The sequence below is a fragment of the Hoplias malabaricus genome, chromosome 12 (assembly GCF_029633855.1).
Source record: "Hoplias malabaricus isolate fHopMal1 chromosome 12, fHopMal1.hap1, whole genome shotgun sequence".
Lineage (NCBI taxonomy): Eukaryota > Metazoa > Chordata > Actinopteri > Characiformes > Erythrinidae > Hoplias > Hoplias malabaricus.
Window position 1 is genome coordinate 21,238,324 of NC_089811.1, and position 24,544 is coordinate 21,262,867.

Consider the following 24,544-nt stretch of genomic DNA (forward strand, 5'->3'; position numbering starts at 1 on the left):
ATTGAATAAGATGTGGAAGATTTTCCTTCAGGTCATAGTTCCACATTAAAATAATAACACTAATAATAAACAAACAAATAAACCATTGTAATAAGAAATAACTTACAGCTAGAATTTAACCTGTGCAATGGGGAAAAAAATAAAGCTTACATTTAAGCTTGAATGACCTGTGTAAGCTGAAATGTACTGTTAATGAAAACCAACATCTATGTACTGGAGTCTGTGGCAGCTGTTTCAATGTGACCACATTTCTATGTATGTAAAATAAAGTGCTTTTTCAAATATATTACAATCCAGGTTGTTTATATGTGAGACTTCTACACAGACGATGAATTGACTTAATACTTTATTTAAATTAATAAAAAGGGCATCTTTTCCTCATTTTTCCAAAGTACTTTGTTCAAAGTACTTTTATAGAAAAAAAAAAAAACAAACAAACCAGGAACATGATTAAAATGTTTCACTGAAGGTCTAAACACTTTGAACAACACACAGCAAGCACAAAAAATATGTACAACTATTTATAAATACTGTCTATAATTTAAAATAGCTTTTGCATCTGTGGAACAGAAAAAGTTAGAGGCTGAGAAGTACATTATTTTTAAAACAGCATTTTCCCTACAAGGGTAGGAGGCATTTAAGGCGCCTAAACACAGCAGTTACAAATATACCGTCCACGAAGTCAAACTAAAAATTCTTTAATTACTTTGGTTAATATCAGGAATGTTATTTTAGCCAATTCTAAATGTTAAATTTGTGTTATGCATAGTACACATTCAGTATTCCAAGTGTCCCTCAGTGACCAGGCTTTAGGTTCCAAAACAAACTGGACAGGCCTGGTGCTCATATGGTCACCAAGGTGCATAGCAGTAGTGGCGGGCAGGTATTGTACAGGAGATTCTACTCTGCAGATATACCGGACTAACACAGCCCCGTCTTGTGTTTCAGCAGGACACTGGTGTAATCTTAATTACAACCTGGAAAACAGTTTTGCCAGTTAGAGCACAGACTTCAACTTGAAAGCTTCTGCTCTGTTAAGAGCCTGTGTGGGGAACGGACTACTACTGGCATAGGTTTAGTGCAGGCGGCCTGTATTGCTGAGTGTCATTCATAATCATCCACATACTCATAGTCATCCAGATCCAAGTTACAGTGAGGATTGGGAATCTCAAACAAGTGCCTCTTCTCGCCGCGCAGGTCAAATTCACTGGACGTGTGGTGGTCAACTGGGTCCAGGGCATTTTCGTAGCTGTTAAAAGAATATAAGCCATCACTCAAAGGTCTGTTATGTCTTTGCAATATGTATAAACAAACTGATTTCACTCATGAAATATATCAGGAAAAAGGACCATGTTTCCACTGTTGAAACACTGAACCAAAAAATGTCAATAAAATCAATACTTCACAATCAATTGTCCTGCAAAATTAAACAACGGCACACTAGCTATTAACCAAAATTAACTTAAAGTATCTGACACACACTCTGCATGAAATAAAAACCTGGCAGGTTTGAGGATTTTGGTTTAGAGTCCAACACACTACAGGATTCACAGAGCTTGTTCCGACACTGGAAACAGCTGGTAAAAGGTGAAAAGAAGAGATGAGCCCATTAGGATGAAAACCACTTCGCATTGTGAGCACAAGAAGCACCTCCACCCTACACATACACTTTCTTACCTGCACGCCTCAACATATACGCTGCCTTTAGAAGTCAGTGGTGTTCCTAAAAATCACCACATAATTGCTTTAAAAAAAAAATAATAATAATAATAAAATAATCTACACCCTTCCAGCCAGTATCATGTACAGTAGCATAAGTACAAAGGTAGGTCTTTTTTGGTGGCAAATTCTCTTCTGTTCATTCACAAAAAATCTCCAACTTGTTTATCATAAAATGGTGTTTGCACATATGTTAGAAAAAGCATTACTTAACCATACCATTAAAAATAAATTAATGAACAAACACCATTTCTGGAATAATAAAAACAGACTGATTTGTTAAACAAAATATAGTTAATTTAGTTAATAACTAAAATTAAATTATAAAAATTATTTGTTGTGCACACACTATTATATAAAATAATAATTATAAAAATTGATGCCTATAACACAAACAATAAATAAAATTATTGAAAGTTTTCATGGAAACGTTTATAGAATATTGAAGTTACTCTTTTTTTTTTTTTTTTTTTGGTACATCCCACAACGGGGAGGTGAATTGGTAACAGGCGAGTACCATAGTCCCCAAATGCTCAGCTTGGGCATCAAGGTTGGGTCTTGTGCCAAATGTGATTAGAGAAGTATCACTTAATATTGAGAAATGATTCATAAATTAGCACGATATCAGTCCATAAACCAATTTTATTTGCAAACCCTCAGACGGCAGGGCAAGAGAAACTATCTTTCAAACGTGATAAATATAGACAACGGGTTCGGGAGTTGTTAGGAAAACGGCTGTAGCTTTACAGAGCCTGCTGTGGCATCACAAAATGCAATCTGAAACCCTATTACGCAAGGAGAAAGTCAAATTCTATGCAGAAATGCCACCTAGTTCTCTGGGACCAAGCTCCTCGCATAAAGGTGCACAACACATTAGAAACATGTGCTGAGATCAGACAAGTTCAGGTTGTAGCTTGTTATAGCAAGCCAAAGACAAAAATGACCATCCAGACTTAATAACAAAAGGTGCAAAGTCAGCAGGTGCCTCAGTGCCCACAGCATGGGTGACCTGCACGTGTGAAGACATCAGTGACACTTCAGTGAGTCGTCTAAAGTAATACTGGAAACCATATACACTGCCATCAAGACAATGTCTTTTTCAATTGGTGTCCTCAGTTCCCCAACGATTAAAACATGTCATTAAAAGCAAAAGTGATATCATGCCTTTCTCATAACTTTTAAAGTGCATTCAAGCCACTATTTTCTAAATCTAAATTTAAAAACAATCCAGTTGATCAATGAAAACCCTGGACATCTTTACTTTGTGCTTTTGTCAGTTAAATAAAACGTTAATAGAATTAACAAATCACAGATTCTTGCTTTTATTGCATATTATTGCAGAATGTCCCAACTTTTCTGGAAGTGGGGGTAAAAACTAAATAAATCCAAGCGTGCATTTAGTGAAAATACACCCAGGATGATGGCCATATTAGAAGCTGAGAGCCAGAGCTCTGTGATACTCCGTGATGTTAATGAGGCAATTTGGGTCGAGTTATGACAAGCTAACGGTGTGAAATGCTGATGAAATCCTGATGCTTTACCCATCATTGTACTGTTCGTTGGCGGTTTCCTCAGCCACCAAAATGTCGTACTCCTCTGCAGCATATCTCTCCCAGTCTGAAATCTCCTGCCCTAAAGTCTCAACATCCTAGAAAGGGATAAATAAGAGTTTATTACACTGCTGCATGTCTGAATAAACTGACCTTTTTTAGGCAGTGAGGCTATTACCTTTGCAACCATAAAGGGATCCCTCTGTTCGTGATCCAGATATTTCTCAATATTGAAGAAAGTGTCAAAGAATATATGAGCTAGCTTGCATCTCTTCAAGTCCCGGAGGGTGATCTTTCCTATGAACAAGAAGATTTCCATATAAGTGACTTGATTAACCATAACCTATGCGTGCCTAAACACTACCAGGACAAGGTACTAACAGCTTGGTTGTTTCGGCCATTTCAGCTGCACCCACTGCATAAAACCAATAGCAGTTTTAGAATTGGAGTATTCTTTGACTGAAATCATGACAGTGCCTGGCTGAATTATAATTATCAAGTGCAAATGCCTAGAACAACAAAAGCTCAGCCATGAAGCTGAAGGCCACAAGTTCACAGAACGCTGAAATGGAAAGTGCACAAACACCACTGGCAGGTATTGCCATAGAATATCATTGCTGTCGAACAACTACAAACAAGCCTTAGGTCACCAAGAGGAATGCCATAAAATACACAGCCAATGGCCTCTAGAACAGTGGAAATATTCACTGGAGTCTGGCTGTGAATCAAGATTTAATGGGTGTCAAAAGAATTTTACCTTCATAAATGCACTGTGCCAACTGCACAGCCTGGTGGGTGAGTTTTCAGGGTTTGGGTGCTTTACTCTGAAGGTAGATGCAAATTTTGAGGCACAATAAGATTTAAAATGAGACTGCATGCACGTTAATTGTGTGTGTTATGGATGCATAAACTCTCTCGGCCATAAACCACTGTGGGCTGTGCTTCGGTCCATAATCTTAAAAAGTTTGGCAAGTGCATTATTATGATGTTCAAAAGGGGCAACTTCCTTCACATTACAAAGCCAATGGAGTTGTTCGCTTCCAACTTTGTGGCAAAAATTCCCTGGTTCAGTGATGTATACATCTACAACAAAAGTAATATATTAATGTGAACTTTTAATTATGCATTAGTCACACCCTTCTTGTTTTATAAAAAACCTACCTAGGGTTTCTGGCCTGACCAAGTCCAGCATTTGGCAGAGGCAGTCCTCAAAGGGGAGTGGCTCAATAGCCATGGTCTCCAGCTTCTGACATTGCTCCTGATAGAAGTACTGTAGCTCATACATGGAAAGGATTCCATCACCGTCCAAGTCCATGCACCGGAACCAGTACTCTATGCTACAGAGAAAAGTCATTCTTATTGTATTCAGGCAATACTTTCAGTCATACACACATGCAGACACGTGGTGTGCGTTGCACAGGTATGAGTGGACCAACGAATTAGAGTGTAGCAGAGCGGACAGTGAGTGTTTAAAATTCCAGCAGCACTGCTGTATCTGATCCACTCATACCACTGCAACACAGTAAGACACCACCAACATGTCAATGTCGCTGCAGCACTGAAAATCCACCACCCAAATTAAACCTGCTCTGAGGGGGGTGAAAAGGGGTAAATAAAGTATGCAGAGCAACAGACGAAATCTGTAGCTGTAGAACAAAGTGCTCCTGTATGTTATTACATTACTATCTCTCGCTCTTGCTCGATGAATTACAGTATGTGAAGAACCCATGTCAAGATGTGGGAATTGTGGCCATATGCAGATAATTATTGTATATATCAGGGGTGCACAGCTCCAGTCCTGGAGGGCCGGTATCCAGCAAAGTTGGGGGTTGCTCTACTTAAACACACCCCTTAAACCTAACTTTCACTTAACTTTGCTGGATACCGGCCCTCCAGCACTGGAGCTGTGCACGCCTGGTATACATCACTCCGTGCCAATATTTAAACAATTTATAAAAGGACTACATTACTTGGAATAGCACTGCAGCACACGTTTTAACACACTACAACAAAGGGCTGTTTTGGCAGCTCTGGCCTAAAGTATTAGACTGAAATATGTAAATTTGTCCCAAGAAATATTTTCTAAATAATTACCTGCTAATGCAGTTCTGATCTAGGTATCATGGTGCTTCCCTAATGTAAACATTAAAAGGTAAGTGATTGGCAGTTACCTGGTCTCTGTCTTCTTGTCTTCCTCAGAAATCAAGAACCACACAAAGTCAGCGTAGCTTAACTTGCCCTCCTTATGGACCTTCCTGTCTCTGAATGTAAGAACAAATAAGCAAACTCAGTGACGTATACAAGAAAAACACATTGAAAACAATGTTTCAGTTTATGAAATTATGTATACAACGATAAACACCTTTACCTTGTTACAGTTCCTGAGAATATTCTCTCAATCATTCTCTGAGAGATGGCTGTCAAGGGAACACACACACACACACACACACACACACACACACACACACACACACACACACACACACACACACACACACACACACACACACACACACACACACACACACACACACACACACACACACACACACACACACACACACACACACACACACACACACACACACACACACACACACACACACACACACCATATTACTAAGTTTCCAAGCCTCTAACTAAATGAGGAAGTTGAAACAATGGAATGTCAACTGGCTCAGCTTAACTGAAATATGTGCTCAGTTCTCAATCTTTTTTTAAACCCATTTCAAAGCTAAAAGAAATGGTTTAAAAAAGATAAATCAATTTCAGCAGAAGACGTTGCATCAGGCGGCAGGAAATACACAGTGAGAGCAAGTTATTGTTTTATTGATCTTAAGCCTTTCAATAACTACAGCTCCTAGCAGGAACAAGTCCTATGATGTGGTGAACGAAAGAAAAGGCACTGGACTTCATACAGCAATGTGACGCCAGTACTCAATATACTGTCAGCTATTTGTTCAGAGGGTACAGAGAGTGGGCCAATACCATGATCGTTGTGCCGTGCCAAGTCCCTATGATCTATGTACAGATCGTGGTCGGTGTCCAGCTCCCAGAATTTACAGTAGATGACATAGAAATGTTCATAGGAGAAATATTCAGTCAGTTGGTTCACATCTTCTTCCTCTTCCAGAAGTGCCACATTCTGTCAAACGACATTTATTCTATGAGGCATTGATTAAGGAGAACAAATCTTCAAATGTAAGACATCGATTAGACAGGACGTTCTTACCTGAAGAAAACTGCTTTTCCTGAGTTCTGAACATGATATTTTTCCTGACCATGACCGGTTCACATTATAAAATATTCTCTGTATTACCTGTTGGCAGAAATAAAATTTCAGCACAAATTCCTCAGAGTGTAAATATGTGATATAATGCTACACTGAAAGGTTCTATATTAAATCATCTCTGACAATCTTCTATTAAAGGCTACATTCTCTGTCAATAAATGTTGATTCCCTTAAAACAGCACCTTCAAAGTGGACATAGAGTTTTGTTTTTTCTGTAATCCACTGAAATGGAAGTGTCTTATATAGATAGCAGGTACATTTCCAAAGAATTTTCTTGCCTTCTTATCAGAGTCTCCAATCATGGTGCTGCACACGTGTTTATGTGACACAAAGACGAGTTGTTGATAGTGAAAGACAGCTAAGAATGTGTCTTTTAAGTGGTGAACCATGACCCATCTTTGACTAAGCCATTGGTGGTTGCTCCTTTTATACCCAGATGATTACCTCATCTGTTAGCATGTAAACTTCAAATTGTGAAACCTTCCAGGACATTGTATAATCTATTCCATTTTATTTAGCCTAGCTGTCTCTCAACATTTTTGGGCAATATAACAAATTAGAGGTTTTAGGTTTATGTACTGCATTTTTGAAAGAATCCTAACTCATCTGGAAATAGGGTTCGTATGTACTCGTCAGTCTCACAAAAATAAATACAAATCGAATAAATAAATCTAATATTTAAAATGGTGTCACTCTTACCGTGGTAATGTAGCGTGAGTGAAAGTCTGATGCCTCCTTTAGAAAAGCCAGCCCTGAATGAGAGTCCACTACATCCTTAAAGAGGGGAAAAAAAGTTTCACAATGCTTCACGCACCAATATCACATCAAAGTCAACAAATGACAGTCAGGTGAGGGGAGAAAACTGTGAAAGCCATTTGTGTGCTAAGGGTCTCTGGTGTCGATTAAAGAAGAGAAACCCATCTTTTTGAGTGCCCATTTACAAACGATACCATGGTGACCGATGGTGTGTGGATGTTTTAAAGGTAGCTTTTGAAATCCCAAGAACAAAATGGAAAAACAATACACTAGGTAATGTCTTATACAGTCAAAGCTCAAATACCACACAGAGGGGATTCAGATGTTTTGACCATGTGTATTTTTTAATCATTTATTTTTTTGTTTTGGTTCAATGAAGATAATCCCCCAATCGGGTGCTTTAACACACATCTGAGAGTCAGATTTTTATGCGTCTACGTAAGTGGCAATAAAATTTAAAGTGACTTATTTTTGGGCAGTGTTCTGGACTGCTTGACCCTTCTTATACAAAATTAAATAATAGAAAAACACATAAATCACCTCTCCTTGGAAGCAGGCGCGGACAGTCAAATCTACTCCACCACAATACTTTTTTCATTCATCAAAACAGTCAAAGCAATTGCGGAACCCATACAATACAAATTAAAGCATGAATGCCAAAGTGTATTTCCTCAGCAGGGGAAGGGCTGCAGGCCCACAGCGGCTGGTCCTGCCAGCCTGAATATCAGTGATGCGTCCATCACAAGCTAACAGCATAACGGCTGTAGAAACAGCCAGCATGGCAAATAATGCCTCGTTACAACACTGCCCTAGAGAAAAAAAACGAGCCATCTTAATTTTAATGTAGCTGCAAAATAAATAAATAAAATATATATGCACAGTGTAACATTTCTCTCATCTTTGCTTCAGCAAGCTAGACTTGCGACTTGCTGAAGCAAAGTGCTACACTCAGACTCTCTGTTCTTCTCTCAGAGCTAATGCCCCATACCTGCAGGAATGGAATAAAGTCCTCTTGATCCAAATAAGGGCACCCAGGCTTGGCCAGAAGGTGAAGAAATTTGGATGCATCATCATGACAGGTCTGCAGCATTCTGTAAAAGGGGAGCAGATGGTTTCAGACACTCTTGCTTTTCAATGACCACAGACTCTTAATTTTTTCCTCTTTAAATACATAACCTCATATTCATGTGCTCAGAAAATAAGACTCCGCTATTCATGCTCATTCGTTTTCCGATACAGAGCAGTACAAGAACACTGATTTAATGTCTTGCGTAAGTACTTCCATCAGTGCCACTTGCCATTTATGAACTATTCTGGGAATCACAAATGAATACTATACTATGCATGGCACATACAAAACAATTCAGAAAAAACCCAGCAGTCGCACAAACATTTCAAATAACAGTCAAGTGCTGCTGACAGTGTGAGAGACTCCAATAAAAAGCACCATTGTCTTACTTTCTCCACATTGCCACAAACTTGTGTACGGACACATATCCCCTCCTGTCTCCCCCAGCAGCGAAGAACAATGGAGCCTTCCAATAGAGAGGGCACTCACAGGCCTGGCAAGACACAAAACATACAAAGAGCCTAACTGTTGGTGTAACCCCAGAAATACATACGCACAATTTAATGTGACCTTTAATAAAGATAAGCCCAATGGACAATAATTATGTTAATTTATTCTGTTTGAATGTATGAAAGATTTTCAAATAAACTTAATCTATACTTACTATATATAATCTGACAGAGATTTCAGTTATCACTTATTCTTATTTATATTCTTATCAGCTAAGAATAAACATTCATACTTGTAAACCTTTATAGGCTTCTGCTAATTATAAAAATGAAAACAATTTGCTGTGTGGCTGGAGGCTGCACATTACAAATCACACTTACCTTGGCTACCTTCCCCATATCCTCAATAGTCACCCTTTCATCGGGGAAATGAGAAAATATTTTCTCTATCTTGGAAATAAGATTGTCAATGTTGATATTGGCTTTGGGCTGTCCTCGAGGGAAGTAGAACTTTGGAATGCTTTCGCTTAATGCTGGTGTAACGGCCTCTTCTTTCTTAACCTGAGCCTGCCAAAATGGACAGAAATAAACAGTGAGCCATGGGGCTTATTCAGTTCACATTACCCAGTCCCAAAGGACAAGCAACTACAGTTGATTAGCACATTACATCCCAATAAACTTCAGGCTGACTACTTTTAATTAAGCTAGGTCAAGTGATATTAACACAAAACACTGGTTCGAGTAATTCTGCTAGGTGGCCTCAAGAAGTTGAGTCAATGAAAGCATGATTTTAGAGAAAAATCTAAATGCTGTTCTTGTAACAATTTACTTTTGAGGGTTTAGAAAAGAGCCACACCAAGTTCAATATCATGTCATGGTCCAATGTAAATGACTGTCTAAAGAAAGTTGACTTTATCATTTAGACACATAATATCAGATACACATACTGACCTGCTCAGATATATTGAGCAAGAGAGACGCGGAACTACTAAAATAAAAAAAAAATCTATATATATATATATATATATATATATAAAATAAATAACTCATTAAAAACTCTCCACAATGGTGCACTCCAAGCACTCAAATATTTTACATGAAAGAGCAGTAGCTGGCTTGAACTCACTTCAAGGGCGTTTCATGAAATTTGGTTGATTTCTATTAATTTCAGTTTTATTTGAGGACTGAAACACATCATGTAGGCACATTAAATGTATACAGTCCATTCCCTGCAACTCAATTCAGTTCAACAACATTTAAAGAGTTCAAAAGTTTACTGCAATAAAATATAAGACAAAACCAGCCAACATGTTCAGAAATTCTGGAATATAAAATCACTCCACCATATTATGTTTATATCAGTTTACGTCAATTCCATTGACTGTCCTAGATTGTTCACAAAAAGTGAGGCATCCATTGTTTTTTTTTTTTTTTATAAAAACCATAAATTTCTAGAGACTTGGATCACAATTCCAACCAGACAATATGGTGCTATAATCTGCAGCACATTTTAAATGCAAACCTAAAATATACATTTGTTAATGTGCTAAGAAATCATCAAATCATGCAACTGCAAATGTTTTTGGGGGCATTTTGGGTTATTACAAGCCTCAATGGAAGAAGCTAAAGTATTATCACAGACAAACAAAGACTTATCAAAGTGCAGCAAACTGGTGCAGAGCCAACAGGTTTGATCTGGTTAAAGAGCCTGACTGAGAGCTCATATGACAGGGATAGTTACATATGTAAACTATAGTTAAACCAGACATGACCATCACTCTGTACAGGCTAATCTCAAACCTTAGCCAGTTTAGTTTCAACTTAGGACATTCTTTTATCAGTATCATTAAAACCTATTACTGGAATTTTGCTAAAAAAAATATTGTTTGTGAATATTATAACATTTAGCATACACTTTGGCCCAAGTGTTGTTGGTATAAATTTTGCATATCAGTTGATCCACAAAATACTAGCTCAACCAGATATGCATTGCCTGAAGAGTTTACAGGTGTGCCAAGTTCATACCTGAACAGCTTGTTGAGCATTCATGGGCTGAACAAACTTGAGCTTCACACCCTGATGCAGGATGTCCTAGCATTCACAACATTAAAAACACCCTGAGTAATTATTTACACAACTCAATGCTGCAGACTTGATCTGTTTGTCATGTAATAAGTGGAGTCCATGGTGTTTACACCTGTTTTTTTTGTCCTTCCTCATGATAAGAGTAAGCTCTTGCACAAAAACACTCCTACTTCATTATTCTGCCTTTCTAAATGAAGTATCTGTAATGTTTTAAAAACAGAAGTAAGCCCAGAACACTTTTGAGCATCTTCCTGATTCCTAATATGGCAGTCCACCACTGTGGACAATTTGTTTTGATGTGTCAGGCAAGGATTCAGTGCAACATGCTGTGAGAGATGAATGCTGTTAATCTCTGCTACTCCACCACTGTCAGCCATGTCTATAAAAGGGAATGGCCACCTTGTAGCCCCAAGCAGGGCTGAGAGTTGCCTGCTCAATGTTAAACATCAGGAGACTTCTCAACACTGTTGATAATCCTTTACACATTCTGCAACACTCAAAAAAGCAACATGGATGGCCAGCACGTCCAGTACAGGCAACTTAATGTAACACATACTACCATAACATTCCCATAAACTAGTCAAAACAACTAGTTGTCTGGATAACTACAAGTTAAGACAACCTGCCTGTCCTTGCTGGAAGGCTTTCAGCCTCTTCTTAAATCGAGAGGGCAGGACGAAGTCGCAGCCACGGGCCAGCAGAGCCAGTTCCTTCCTTAAGTCCGGGTCCTGCCGCAGAGACAGCTCCTTCATCCTCATGCTGCCGCTGGCTTACAGAGCAAGCAGAGCGGACAGCAAGGAGGCTTACAGTAAACAGTGGGCTCGTGGATTATCTTCCTGTGTAACTGGACTGTCCCCACACTGGACACTCCTCTGCCTGCCTTCAGCAAAACACAAGCCCTCTTAATGGCAAGCAGCAGCTGCTCCTCTCAGCCTTGCACCAGCCCCAGCATGCAATCTGGCTGACTGTCCCATACGTCCAGCACAGGCTAGCTGAGGTCACACACAGCCCTAGCCTGCAAAGTCACCGGGGAGATCGAGGGTGTTTGTGCTCATGTGTGTGAGTCAGAGTGTGTGTATGGGTGTGTGTGTGTAGGGAGACAGTGGGGGGGTGGATCTGCCCTTTCCAGTATGCATTCCACAGCTCTCACAGAAGGTTATGCAAAGAGACAAGCCTGTTGTTTCAATACCCTGCGATAACTATCCTTTTCACTATCGAGGGATGCTCCAGAACGTAAGATTACAGCACATTGCAATAAGCTGCTGTCGTTTCTCCCTCACAGAAGCTTAAAGTCACTATTTTTTTCTGCTATTCTGTTTTTGGCTCATGTCCACCAAAACCCAATTCTATGCTGCTCGAGATCACAGTACAAATGTACATGAAGATTATTCTCATTAGTGTCCCAAAAAAATTAATAAATAAAATATAATAATAATTCTTGTAATTTCAAAAACCATGTCTGTGTTTTTAGTTGCCATTTATGATTTACTGCCAAACATTATGTTCGATCTCAACTTTGTTGAAGGCCTATTAAATCTGTTTTTTCTGTAAAAACCCAAAAGTTTGTTTCTTGGTTTTTAGTTGGAATTTTTGACCATCTAAAGATGAGAAATTGAGACTTTAAATAAAAAAGCCACTTTTTAAATCAGGCAATTTTCATAAAATCTAGTGCTATATGATAGCTATAGAATCAGAAGAGTTTTCATTTAGATGAAAAATCATATGCAACTATATCACCTCCTGTGGACTTTGTTTATTTTGCTTTCCACAGCTTCTGCTTCCAGCCATTCCATACCTTATTATAGATGACAAGTCTTAGTCACTGTTACGGTGGGGGAAGTGTTGTATTCAAAGAATGATGGCTAAAGCAGTCTATGACTATTAAAAGACTCAACATGTACCATTTGGGCAACCCCAAGAAACAAGATCTTGAGAAACAAGTGTATCTTTAGTCCTTGCAAACATATGTATGCAGACTGACAGCAATTACATCAATTCTCTGTTACCATGCTGATCCAAAGAAACCCAGCCACTAAAACTGGGGGTTGGGTGTCTCTGCAACGCCTTTTTTCGTGGCCATTATTGTTTTCAACACAAACTTAATTAACAGATATGGGTTTCAGTGACAAAAGAGCTGCCATAAAACTGACTTGAACGTGCACACAAGGCTTGAAGCCATGGCTCGTACCAAACTGGTACTAAAATAAAGCCCTGCCTGGCTTAAATGATGAGTATTTTTAGATGCCAGATCAGAGAGTCCACATTCTTCCACTCGTTTCAGCTGTATTTTAGTTCCTGTTGTCCTCCAAAGCCAGGATACTGCACACACTAGATAAGAGAATATTAAAAAAGAAAAAACAAACAAGGGGCAAAGTAAACTATCCAGTGAACTTGTTTGTTTTTTTATGTGAATTCTATCACACTTCTCTCTCTCTCAACTGACTATGCATACTATGTAAAACAACACTTTTCTGTTCAACAAAGCTGGCAATAAAAGAACAAGTCTAAGATCTGTCTGTACAAGAAGAGGCAGCTGTCTGTGCAAATAGTGCCAATTTCCAAACAAAGCCTTGTGTCCAGTCAGAATAACATCACAAAAAGACATTGATCAGCAAAGTAATATGAATAAACCAGTAAAACACAACAGCAGCTGCTTTAGTAGTTATATAGTTTCCAGATTATTTTGGGGAAAGAAAGAAAAAAATGTTATCTTGTGCAAAAAGCTCATGTTTCTGAACTGCTATTCTACTCTATTCTTCACATCAACAGCTTCCTTACATGCAGTATTGAGGGGGGGGCACTGAGTGTACCATGCCACTATCAACTAAAGATAAAGTTCCCTGCCTATTGCCACAACAATCAGAACAAGGCCACGCTCCTTAATTAGACCATGTTGATATCCCAGTTGTCCATTTGTAATGCATTAATAGGTGACATTCAGAACCTTATTTAAAAAAAAAAAAAAAAAAAAAAAAAAAAAACCACATCAAATTCTGAGGATTTTACTATACAATTAGCTAGCTCTTCTGTCCGTTTGTGCACTGGAAACAGGTCACTTAATGTAGAAAGGTCTCCAAATTCAGGAGATGGCTATAAGCATTATTGAAAGTGCTACAAAACTGAGCAACAAATGAGTTTCTGTTGTAATTGAAACAGTGTGTTAAACCGTAGGAAGAAAACCCACGCAGGCATGGGGAGAACACAAACTCCTCACCATCACCTGGAGTGGGACTTGAACCCATAACCTCCAGGCTGTGCTACCGTGCTGCCTGCCACATACAATAGTTGTGTTTTTTTTTCTCCTCCAAACATACCATTCCGCCATAAAAAAGCTGAATATAAACAAACAAGAGAGAACAGCATTTCCCACAATGGTAGAGGTCCTCTTTAAATTAGCACCAAGTATGTACAGAATTTTTCGAGGTACCAATGTAATTGCAAGCTGGGCTTACGCTTGCACCTTCATAAAGTCCTCACTACTAGAAACTGATTCCTGGTACAGCCTGGTCTGCACTAGCTAGAGAGTTTCATCTAGAAAATAAATCATCATCAGCCAATGCTCATTTCAAACACAGATTATAAAAGCCAAGTAACTGCCATTTCATTCTGTGATTAGATATAAGCTAAAATTTCTCATGTAGTTTGACAAAAATATATGTTTTATGCCATTTTCAGAAGAGAAACAGTTTCTAAGTAAAAGAAAGTAAAAATGACAAAAGAATAATAATTAAAATCAACCAACCAACCAAAAAGCTCTCAGTGGAGCATTCTGATTTAAAACTGAGACTTAGCAACAGCATGATGATTTAATGCCATATGTAATTCCATAATCTGAGTTGCATAACTCCCAACTGCATGGCCAAAATAGTCACTCGACTGCCTATGAAAGTCACCTTAAATGAAAATTCCTTCAAGCAAACCAATTCTGTATATATTACTATTAGTTAATCCTGAACAAACTATACTCCTCTTCCACAAGTTAACACAGTATCCTGGAGTTTTAATGAAACCTATGTGACATGCTTTAGTCAAATACCACTCAATCAACCCCCACTGCACCCCCGTGTAAAAGGCCCTGTTCAGAGCAACTAGTTTCAGCCACTGTTGAGAATGAGCCTCTTACTTTCAAGCCCAAGAGCCCAGGAGTGAAGTACAGGAAGCAGAACATCAGCAGAATGGCCATTTCTAAGGTGCCATGTTTTCAAGGTGGACATTTATATAAATGTTATGTTTTTAGGTGGAACTTTAATGTGGTAGTCTAAAAATATATTTGCAGCCCTTTAAAATGTTTTAAGGATTATTTGAAGGGGTCATTTATATAATATGGAAGTCTAAATAAAATGTTTTTATTTTTTTATGTGGAATTTTTATTAAGGTGGCAGTCAAGATATATTGCCAATCTTTTACAAGCTGGTTGTTTTTTTTAAGGGTAGCACTGGATTGATTGTTATAAACATTTAACTTTATAGCTATTAAGAAGTATATATGCTAACATTGCAGAAATGTTAGAAATGTGTGACATGCCAAATTCAAAGTTTGTTCATGAACTTTCCCCCCTCTAGTTAATCTTGTGTTTTTTTGAGTGTTTATATCCGCTGATATGAGAAATGTCTCTTTTCCACGTAATCTCTGTTAAAAGCTTATGTTTAGCTTTTGGTTAAAGTCACATCAGCAGGTTGGGGCATGGTTTAAAAAAAAAAAAAAGTCACCACAGTGCAACAAATTTTTGACTCCAGATTTAACCCATCCCTATCAGCAAACACAGGTGAGTGCATGCACACACCAGTGAGCCAGCCACTTGTTTTGCTCTTTAAGATAAAAGATGTGAGATAATATCCACACTGTAGTCTACCCGAAGAGACATGTTGAGCTAGGGAGAAGAAGTCTGGAGCCTTTAATCTATTTGAACACAAAACAAGAAACAAATGAACCAGAGCATAATGACACACCAATTTAACTTCGCTCATTATACATGGAGTTATAAAAAGTGCATACACAATAAACCATATATGTTTGTCCTTACTAACATTTCTCCACCAAGTCAGTATTTAATAACGGAAATCACGTGCTACCAACTCCTCCATTAGATAAAACAGCTACAAACCTTTACGTACAACTAATCTAACTGAGATTATGCCTGTTAGGCTGCTGATTTTTTTTTAATTCACTTTAAAGCTTGCTTTATGTAGTTAAGGTTTCAGAGGGTTGTTACCAGGCACACATGTTTTTAAAGGTTAATTAATTTGAATACAATATCTATGAGCTAAATGAAACAACCTACGGCTCCTGTTTAAGAAAAAATAGCTGGTTTCTTTACACACACAGAACATATGAGGTACAGTACTGCAGCCTCACTTTAATACACCTGGTGCATTAATGAAGGACTTGATAATAAGCTAATGAGCTGAAAAAAGTGGGTTAGAGCAGGAAAAGAGTAAGCAGCTCAGTGCAGTGGATGTTCAGGACTGAAACACTAGAGTCTTGATAACTTATTTATTCTCTTAATCACTAGTATGCTGAACGCACTGAATATTCGACTAACATGTTCATAAAAGAGTTTTAATTAAGCTGTCTGCCTACTGGTAACTACATATATTTAATTAAGAATAATCATCAGGCAACAAAAGAATTACATAAAACACATTATTTCACAATATTTTGCAAAGGATACCATATTGAATAACTGAGGGATGTACTATTTTTTTTTTTTTATTAGATTAGATTTTCGCTCCAAGAAATTCTTGCCCCATAGACACACAGACATGTAAACACATTGTAAAACTCATCCATCTTGTCAAATTAGTCAATGTGTGAAGATTACATTAAACTAAACTTGAATTTCACGAAGCTGCATTTACAGTTTAAAGTACTGTAATTATTATTTTTTTTTACATATTTAATCAGTACATATTTAATACTGTTTCTCCATGTTGGTTACATTTGTTTTGCTCCATTTAACTTTGTCAGTTAATTTTCCTTAAAAGAACAATATTGTTAGTTGAGTGAATGTTAATGTTACATTTGTAGTGTTTTATAAGGCTTAAAAAGACTATTAAGATTTGGGATAATCATATCTCACAGGTGCCAACAAATTCTTACCAAAACTACAGGGCTTTGCACCAGCAAAACTGAAACATTATCAGACATTGTGACTCTGCAAATTAAATATGAATATTTAAGCATAGCCCTGCCCCAGGTGACTGTCTGTGAGGAGTTTGGTGTGTTCTCCCTGTGGGGTAGAATCCAGACCCACAATGTCCCTGAACTAGATAAGCAGACACAGAATGAATGAATTAATCATTCATTGAAATGAGAATACAATGTAAACAGAGGATTATTTGTGCAGTTGATTTTGCTTACTTTCACTGGAAGTTTGCAGTGATCAGCATTTTGTTTACATATTTGTGGAACTGCCTTATTGTGTAGTGATGATAAAAACTAAAGTATGTTCTTAGAGAATAATACTAGCAATGTGGCATTTCAATTGACACTTATTCACTGACCATTGCTTGTGCCAAAACACTGCCTACTGCCCCTTTAAGGCTGCTTCATTTGTGACCGAACACACAGGAAGTTCACTTCTGTGCTCTAATCAGTAACTCCATAATAAAACGTGTCTGTATATTTCTCTCAAGAGTTTTTGAAAATGCATTAAAAAAAATAACCTGGACAGGACTGAGTCTTTGAAAATTATAAAGATCAAAGAAATATCTATGACAACGGATAACTAACAGCATATGATCACAGTTTGTCCACACTATTTCCTCAAGGACAGGTCTACAAACTGTACACTAAATACTGGCCATTTTCAGGGTAGCTCATTCCTGTTTGAGGCAACCAAGTCTATCTTTGTCGGTGTCTTGTGTCAAAGTTGGACCAGCTGTTCTAAGCAGCATCACTGTGACGTTAATTGAATTTCTAACTAATCCTTTGAAGAATGCATTTGTATTCTGGAATTCCTTTGGCCCTTCTAAAATAGACCATTACTTGATGCAGGATCACAATCTCTTTAATACATTGTGACAAGTTGTGGGCACATGCCGCTGACGTCACGGCAGAAAATATGGAACATACAACAGTTGTTCCACATCCCGAAGAGTGTCTGGGATCATTAAAGTGGCAGCAAATGACTGGTCATGGAAATCAAAGCCTCTTCGCATCTGTCAAAACTCTTACAGTCTAAGAAATGAGGAATCACATTAAAGATTGGACAGAAACTGGTCATGCTTAAGTCAAAGAATTCATTGCAAGCAGATGTGTGCCATAAAATAGTCCATTATCTGAAATCTTTGCAGACAACGGCAAACCAGTACTTTGCCATGCTCCCTTTCATTCTCATACCCATTATGGCAATCCATCTTCAAAGTCTGACCCAAAATTGGACCCATTGTAAATGTGGTGGACTATCAGAAATAAAAATAGTGCAACTGTAAGAGGAAAAAAATATATTATTTCTGTTTAGTTGAACGCAGCATTTGTGGGTTCACTTTGTCAGGGTGCTGTAGGGTCACACCTTTGTGCTGCTCACAATGGTCTGCATAATAAGTGACACTGGCCTGACCCAACACTGCCTAAAATTACCTTGCAGTGCCCTAGTGTGGATACTTGCCATTCAAGTTGGTGCAACCTGACAGGAGGTGGCCTACTACTAAATAAGACTGCTGTGAAAGCAGGACTGGATTTGGAAAGTGTGCAAATGCTTGCTTTGTCACGCCTGACAAGTTTGCACAATTAAAAATAAATAAATAAATACGTATAAATGGTGACAGGTCTTGGATAGATGCATACAGAATAAGGCATAATCTCAAGAACAACCATTTCATGTAACTTACACAGTAATTAGGGCTGGGTATGTTCAGTAACATCATGAAACGATACTTTCACCAACAAAATTTACCACAGTATGTTGACACAACACACCAAATGTGAAACCCTTTTTTAACCAATAAACAAGTAGATTTTCATTAAAGTTAAAAAAAAAAAAAAAACATTCCACGTTCATACTCACAAAATCCAGCAAAATACATAGGAATGTGCAGGAGTTTGACATTGTAAAAGTAAAGTAAAAAAAAAAAAAAAAAAAAAAAAAATCAAATTTCCATCAGTGAATCTCTCTTCATAAAACCCTGTAAAACTGCTTTTCCTCTCAAAAAATATTTTAACAAACATTAATGACAACCTTTAAATGACTTGCATCTGATTTGAACTGTTAACTGTTCACACACATTTGAGGACCAGGTTACAGTATTGCTACTGGAAAGGGAAGGTGTGGTAGTGTAGCTCTCCAGTCTGTTTGTGCACTGGAAACCGGTCTAATGTGTTTAAGAAACCCCAGTGTCAGAAAACAAATAAGAAAACAAAGTGGCTTGGTCAGACACGCTAAGCTTCCTATCTCTGCTCACAGCATGGAAACGGCAAAGAGCCCTCCAAAAGTTGAAATTTGTGAAGCGAGAGAGAAGGATATTTCTTTATTCCTGCCCTATAGTTGGGCAATATTGACTTATTTTATCTGTTTCTGATTATTTAGGTCGGAAACTGATCCAACTGCAAGAAAGTAAAACACACACACACCGAATTGCTACAAAACGAAACAACTCAAGTTACTACTGAGTTTGTGGTAATTCAAACTGAATAAATATGTAAAGGTAAACTTCAGCCACGTACACACAGTCATTTTTTCTACTCCTCAAACATACTGTTCTACCTTAAAAAACATGGAGCTTCTGAACAAAAACAAATCAGAGAGAATGGCCTTTCCCCACAATCACAGGTGTTGCCTTTAACAACACAAATAAAACAGATGCTTCCAGAATCTATTGCCTAATTCCAAGAGAGTTCCATGTTATTATTCCATTATATGAAGTTTATTAATTACTTTAATACCTTTTTAAACCCAAAAATCAATATCTGCCCTTTGCTGTGAAGTGTGAGGTTGTGCTAGTTCTCAGAAAACTTGTCACATCATCACAGAAATGTAAACAACGTGGCATCTGTCTGATAATAACATTAACCACACATGCTGAAGTTAGCCTGTGTTTGGACGCTCCTGCAGTGGGCTAGGGCACAGAGAAGTTCAGCGATTAATATATTAACCAAAATATTTAGAACACACACACAGTACCCCTGTGACACTTCCAAAGTGCAGAAAGTGGACAGAAAGTGTCATCACCACCTGCCAAGAGGAAGGGGGGGGGGTATTATTTTTTTTATTATTAAAATAAATAAATAAATAAAACCCAGCAGCAGAGCCCACGCACTCCTAGAGGTGAGAATGCTGGTGAGGTGCCAGCGGTAGGGTTGGGGAGCTGCAGGGCGTTTCAGGAAGCTTGTTAATTCTGTATTCATTATGTTGCAGTCAGGATGAGGTTTATGACTGAGGTGACATTTAAAATGGTTTGCAACAATCGTCTCCCCTGATAAACTAGTCCAGTCCCCACAAGGCTTTAAAGGACGAATATGCTGAAAGGCAGGGTCTTTAAAGAGGTGAATGATGTAAATGCATTGCTAGCTTTTTTGGTTCTACGGCAGACGTGATATCACTCGAGCAAAATTTAGTCCCACACAGCAAACCCAACAACAGAAAACATTTTTAGAAATCTCTCAAAAGACTATTATTCTCTCAGCAACACTTCAAAGCATGTGTGTCATAAAATATACTGATAATGTTTAAAAGAAAATTGTGAAAAGGAGTGGACAGTGGCTTTAAATTCCATCACAGTAAAGTCATATTTAGTACTCAGTTGGAGCCAGGCTTACTAAAATGATCTCTGCATTTCACAGTGCTACTGCTGCTGCAGCTGTCTGCCCAACTTACTGACCCCACATTGCATGCATTCACATCCAGGAATGTCTTTTTCCTTTACTACTGAGAGAAATCAGCCCAAATAAGGAGCTCTCCCAACATATTTCCACTATTTATGTTTCAATTCTGGGATAAAAAGTATAGCTTCAACAATTACACAAATTCTTAACCTTGATTAGCAGTATACCCATCAGAGACTCCACTACATAACTGGATATATCGGCCCGAGCCTTGAAGACAGACATGCCCACCCTCACCACCAAACAGTACACAGTGGGAGAGCCATTATCATGCCAGGGATTGGTGGACTTAAAATGCTTCCACCTCTCATACCATGGCCTAGTCTTAGTCCGATGGAACATGTGGAAAGTATTTCTCTGCACAATGAAAAGGACTCCACGAAGCCAGCCCTACCAGAGATCCTAAATATACATGCCAGAGGCAGCTAGACATTCAGCATCCTCTTGTGGTAAAATAAGGGAACTCGAGGACCTCCTCTCGCTCCTCATCAGCATAGTAGGGGACGCAGATGTATGATCAAACTAAACATTGCTATATTACTATTATATTTTATATATGTTACCGCCCTCAATATATTTTTGCATTTGTAATCCTCTACAAATAAATATTAAAAATGTCTGCAGAGTAATCCAAATGGTTCAAGTCCCAGTTTCTATTGTTTTTTAAAGCATGTATATTTGTATTAGGAATGTAACAGTATGTTCAGGAACACAATGTATCAGCAATGTAACATCAGCATCAGGACACAATTCATGATGCATCAGGACATGACGGCCATTGTTGAGAGATACAAATGAGTGATGAGGTTTAGGCCTACCTTTTTAATGTTAATGGATCGCCGTAGAGCCCTGCTGTTTTGTCCCGATCTGTTATTGCTGCCACTTCCCGAAGGCAGTGTAACTGATGGGGGGCTACACGCACTGAGCGATGCTGAAGTCCTCTCTGGTACATTACTTTTTGAGGCAATGTTGTTGTTTTCAGTGAAAACCAAAGAGTCCCTCCCATTACAATCGTCTTGCACAAACTCAAGCGGATCTCCGTTCTTTATCTTTCTGAGGTAGTCTTTCAGTGTCACCTGAGTGCTTGGTTCACTCAACCAGTTCAGGAAGAGCTCGTCCACCTTCATCTTCAAAACTGGCTGCAAGGCTTGAGGTGAAGGCATCGTTGTTTTGGTTGTCCTCAACAAAATAACCTAAAATACTTACAATACCTGAAATGTAGAGAAACAGAATCATTTACAAAGATGCAGATAAATTCAGAATCTTTTCTCTTCATCTTGTTAAGTTTTGCTACTGTAGAAAAACTATGATTTTGGGCATCACTCTACAAAATATATTAATCCTTTTTAACTGGATTTGACACAGTGCAGATAAATTGCTGAAAATTTTGTTTATATTTTGTGTAGACAACCAACACATGGACACTTACATCAGTAATAATTTCTTAAGCTGTAAGTCATCAATCCAAAACATCATTCACAAGTCTCTAAAACACATCCTTCAACTTACAATGCTACTAGCTTTCATTTCACTTGGTGCTCTGACTAATATATATATATATATATTATGGAGGGAAAAAACACTGAAACATGAATACAATACTGATAATACTGATGCCAGACATGTATTTTATTGAATCATGCAGGCACCCTGGGCAGGCTCCTCCTACAGATTTCCCGCTCCTTGACTCCATGTGGTGGCACCAATGAAATGAATAAGGTAAATCAGCTCTCAGGCTGGCACCTTCCTCTTTCCAGTCACAACTCTAGGCCCCACTTCAGCTTTTAAAATTTGAAAACACCAAACTGAATGCACAAAAACTGAGACCTGCAAAAATGTCTTGTTTAAATAAACAGGCAACACAACAAACATGCAAAGCTGCTTTTTGGCATTTTATGGCTACTTTAAATTGGAATTAAGATCTACTCAGACATGGAGAACTTGCTGTCAGTGTGTGTGTTGCATGACACTAATATATATAACTCCTGCTATTGGCCTATTTTAGTATAAAAGATAAGAAAAGATAATCATTTATTAGTCCCACAGTGGGGAAATTCAGTTACGCAGATGATATGTTGTATCACAGAATCACAGTATTGTGATATCATCATTAGCATGAGCAACCCTACTGATGACCTGTGGTTCAAACTCCTACAATAAAGATTGTACAGTCCTGTGCAGAAGTATTAGGCAGTCAAGCATAATATATAAAAACTGACTGTTTGTGTAAAAAAAATAATAATAATAATATAAAAAATGTACAAAAAACCCAGATCATTAGAATTATTACAATAATAATAATAAATTAAAATACATAGTATACACCAGCGAATATCACGTTTTAAAAAGCAGTGGACATCTTGTGAATTTCATTTCACGTTTCTTTTTGAAGCAGACAGCAGTTGCAAAGATTTCTGAAAATTCATCTCTCACACTTGAAGTAACATAATTAATTAGTTAGATACTTAAATTTACTCAAGTGCCAAACACTTGCACAGTGCTGTTTAATAGACTTCATATTTCTTTTGGCATATGCAGACACGCATGGAGTAATGTACTTCTTGATAGTGGTGAATACATGTGCAGGAATCAGCAGGAAAGAGAATACTTTCTCTCTCTCTGTCCTCTCAATGCTAGCGAAGTTAAACTGCTGACAACTAGTAGCTAGCTAACTAACTAAATTGGGGTCAAGCTAACGCCGTGCTACACTTAACATGAGCCCAAGTCCGAATGGCTCCCTGCTCCCTCAGTAGCGCACTGCGCATCCACTACTTGTACCTATTATTATACCATTACTTTATCCACCTTAGTGTAATCACTAGTACCCAAGGAGCTAACTTCTACATTTACATACCGTTCTGTTATACAGATAAAGCATAATTTGTTTGTAGATGTCGTTACTTCATCCCCTACATAGTGCACTACAGAGGGAGCAACGGACCGTTTGAGACAGAGTCTTTGTTTACAAATTTTAGCCTGGTAGTCCGCATAGTGCTGGAGTTGTACGTTCAGACCAGCCGTCTGGATCTGTAGCTAGTGTCCAGCGCACATAAATATGCGTGTTAACAGAAACAGTGTGTGAGTTTCTGTAAAGTTTTTAGGACCTTTAGACAACGGAACGTCTGTCTCAGAGCAGCCCACTAACGTTAGCTAAGTTCCTTAGCCAAACGTGTTTTTGGCTTATTGCTAAAGGAAGATATACTCTGTTTCATGGAACCCCGCCGGGTTTAACCATTATAAATGCACGAAACTGAATGTATTTGGTTTAAACCAGCACCCACCTGCAGCAGAAGGTCTCTTACAAACATCTCTCTCTCTCATTTCACCGGCTTTACTTTGAATCTAACTCTCGTCTCCACAGGTGACCGGGAAAACCAAGTCTCGCGAGAATCTCATTCTAATCACACGAGCAGACACGCACGGCAGTCCATGGTTCTCCGCTCCTCAGCCAACGTTTTGCAGACTCTCTGAACATCCTGATACACGTTTGTATGGCCAAATGTTTATAGAAACAATAAGATAATGTTTCTTCTGAAGCCAACTATGTTAAGATGAATTCCGTCAATGGGTTCAGAGTGTTTTTGACACAATGTATTTCCTGAGGTCGTGTGATGAGATTAAATGTCCAGAATGCCGTTGGTTGGTTATATTAATCCAGCAGTGACGCTAAATTCCAGCAAATCCCTGCTGTGTCTGATCCTACCAGCACAACACACACTGGACATGAAACAAGGAGGATGTTAACATAATGAATTAGTTGTTACCAAAACCCCCCAAAAGATCTACCGAAAAATAACCACCA

The 24,544-nt window shown here is 38.2% G+C and overlaps 1 protein-coding gene across 5 annotated transcripts; it reads right to left on the reverse strand.

Moving 5' to 3' along the window:
- Window positions 1-70: 70 nt before the first annotated feature.
- On the reverse strand, window positions 71-24,176 carry ppp2r3b (protein phosphatase 2, regulatory subunit B'', beta). Of its 5 annotated transcripts, XR_010804634.1 has the most exons (16): window positions 24,024-24,176; window positions 21,561-21,953; window positions 9,217-9,402; window positions 8,776-8,879; window positions 8,306-8,408; window positions 7,261-7,335; window positions 6,502-6,588; window positions 6,258-6,414; window positions 5,638-5,686; window positions 5,441-5,530; window positions 4,431-4,606; window positions 3,448-3,566; window positions 3,261-3,367; window positions 1,678-1,723; window positions 1,483-1,577; window positions 1,112-1,249 (listed from the first exon to the last, which is right to left on the reverse strand). XR_010804634.1 is itself a non-coding variant. In XM_066686031.1 (15 exons), the coding sequence occupies exons 2-14, from the start codon at window positions 21,903-21,905 to the stop codon at window positions 1,705-1,707; spliced, it is 1,617 nt and encodes a 538-aa protein (XP_066542128.1). In that variant the 5' UTR covers window positions 21,906-21,953; window positions 24,024-24,176; the 3' UTR covers window positions 1,112-1,249; window positions 1,678-1,704. The 5 variants fall into 5 exon arrangements, 4 of the variants coding, with proteins under 4 accessions (XP_066542127.1, XP_066542131.1, XP_066542128.1 ...); XM_066686031.1 differs by lacking the exon at window positions 1,483-1,577; XM_066686030.1 differs by lacking the exons at window positions 1,483-1,577; window positions 1,678-1,723 and having other exon boundaries at window positions 71-1,249.
- Between the last annotated feature and the right edge of the window lie 368 nt (window positions 24,177-24,544).

Coding starts and splice junctions, on each gene's coding strand:
- ppp2r3b (XM_066686030.1), bottom strand. CDS start 21,905: ATGCCTTCACCTCAAGCCTTGCAGCCAGTTTTGAAGATGAAGGTGGAC. Junction 8,409..8,775: donor TTTGTGGCAATGTGGAGAAA/GTAAGACAATGG, acceptor CCCCTTTTACAG/AATGCTGCAGACCTGTCATG. Junction 6,589..7,260: donor ACTCACGCTACATTACCACG/GTAAGAGTGACA, acceptor TTCTGCCAACAG/GTAATACAGAGAATATTTTA.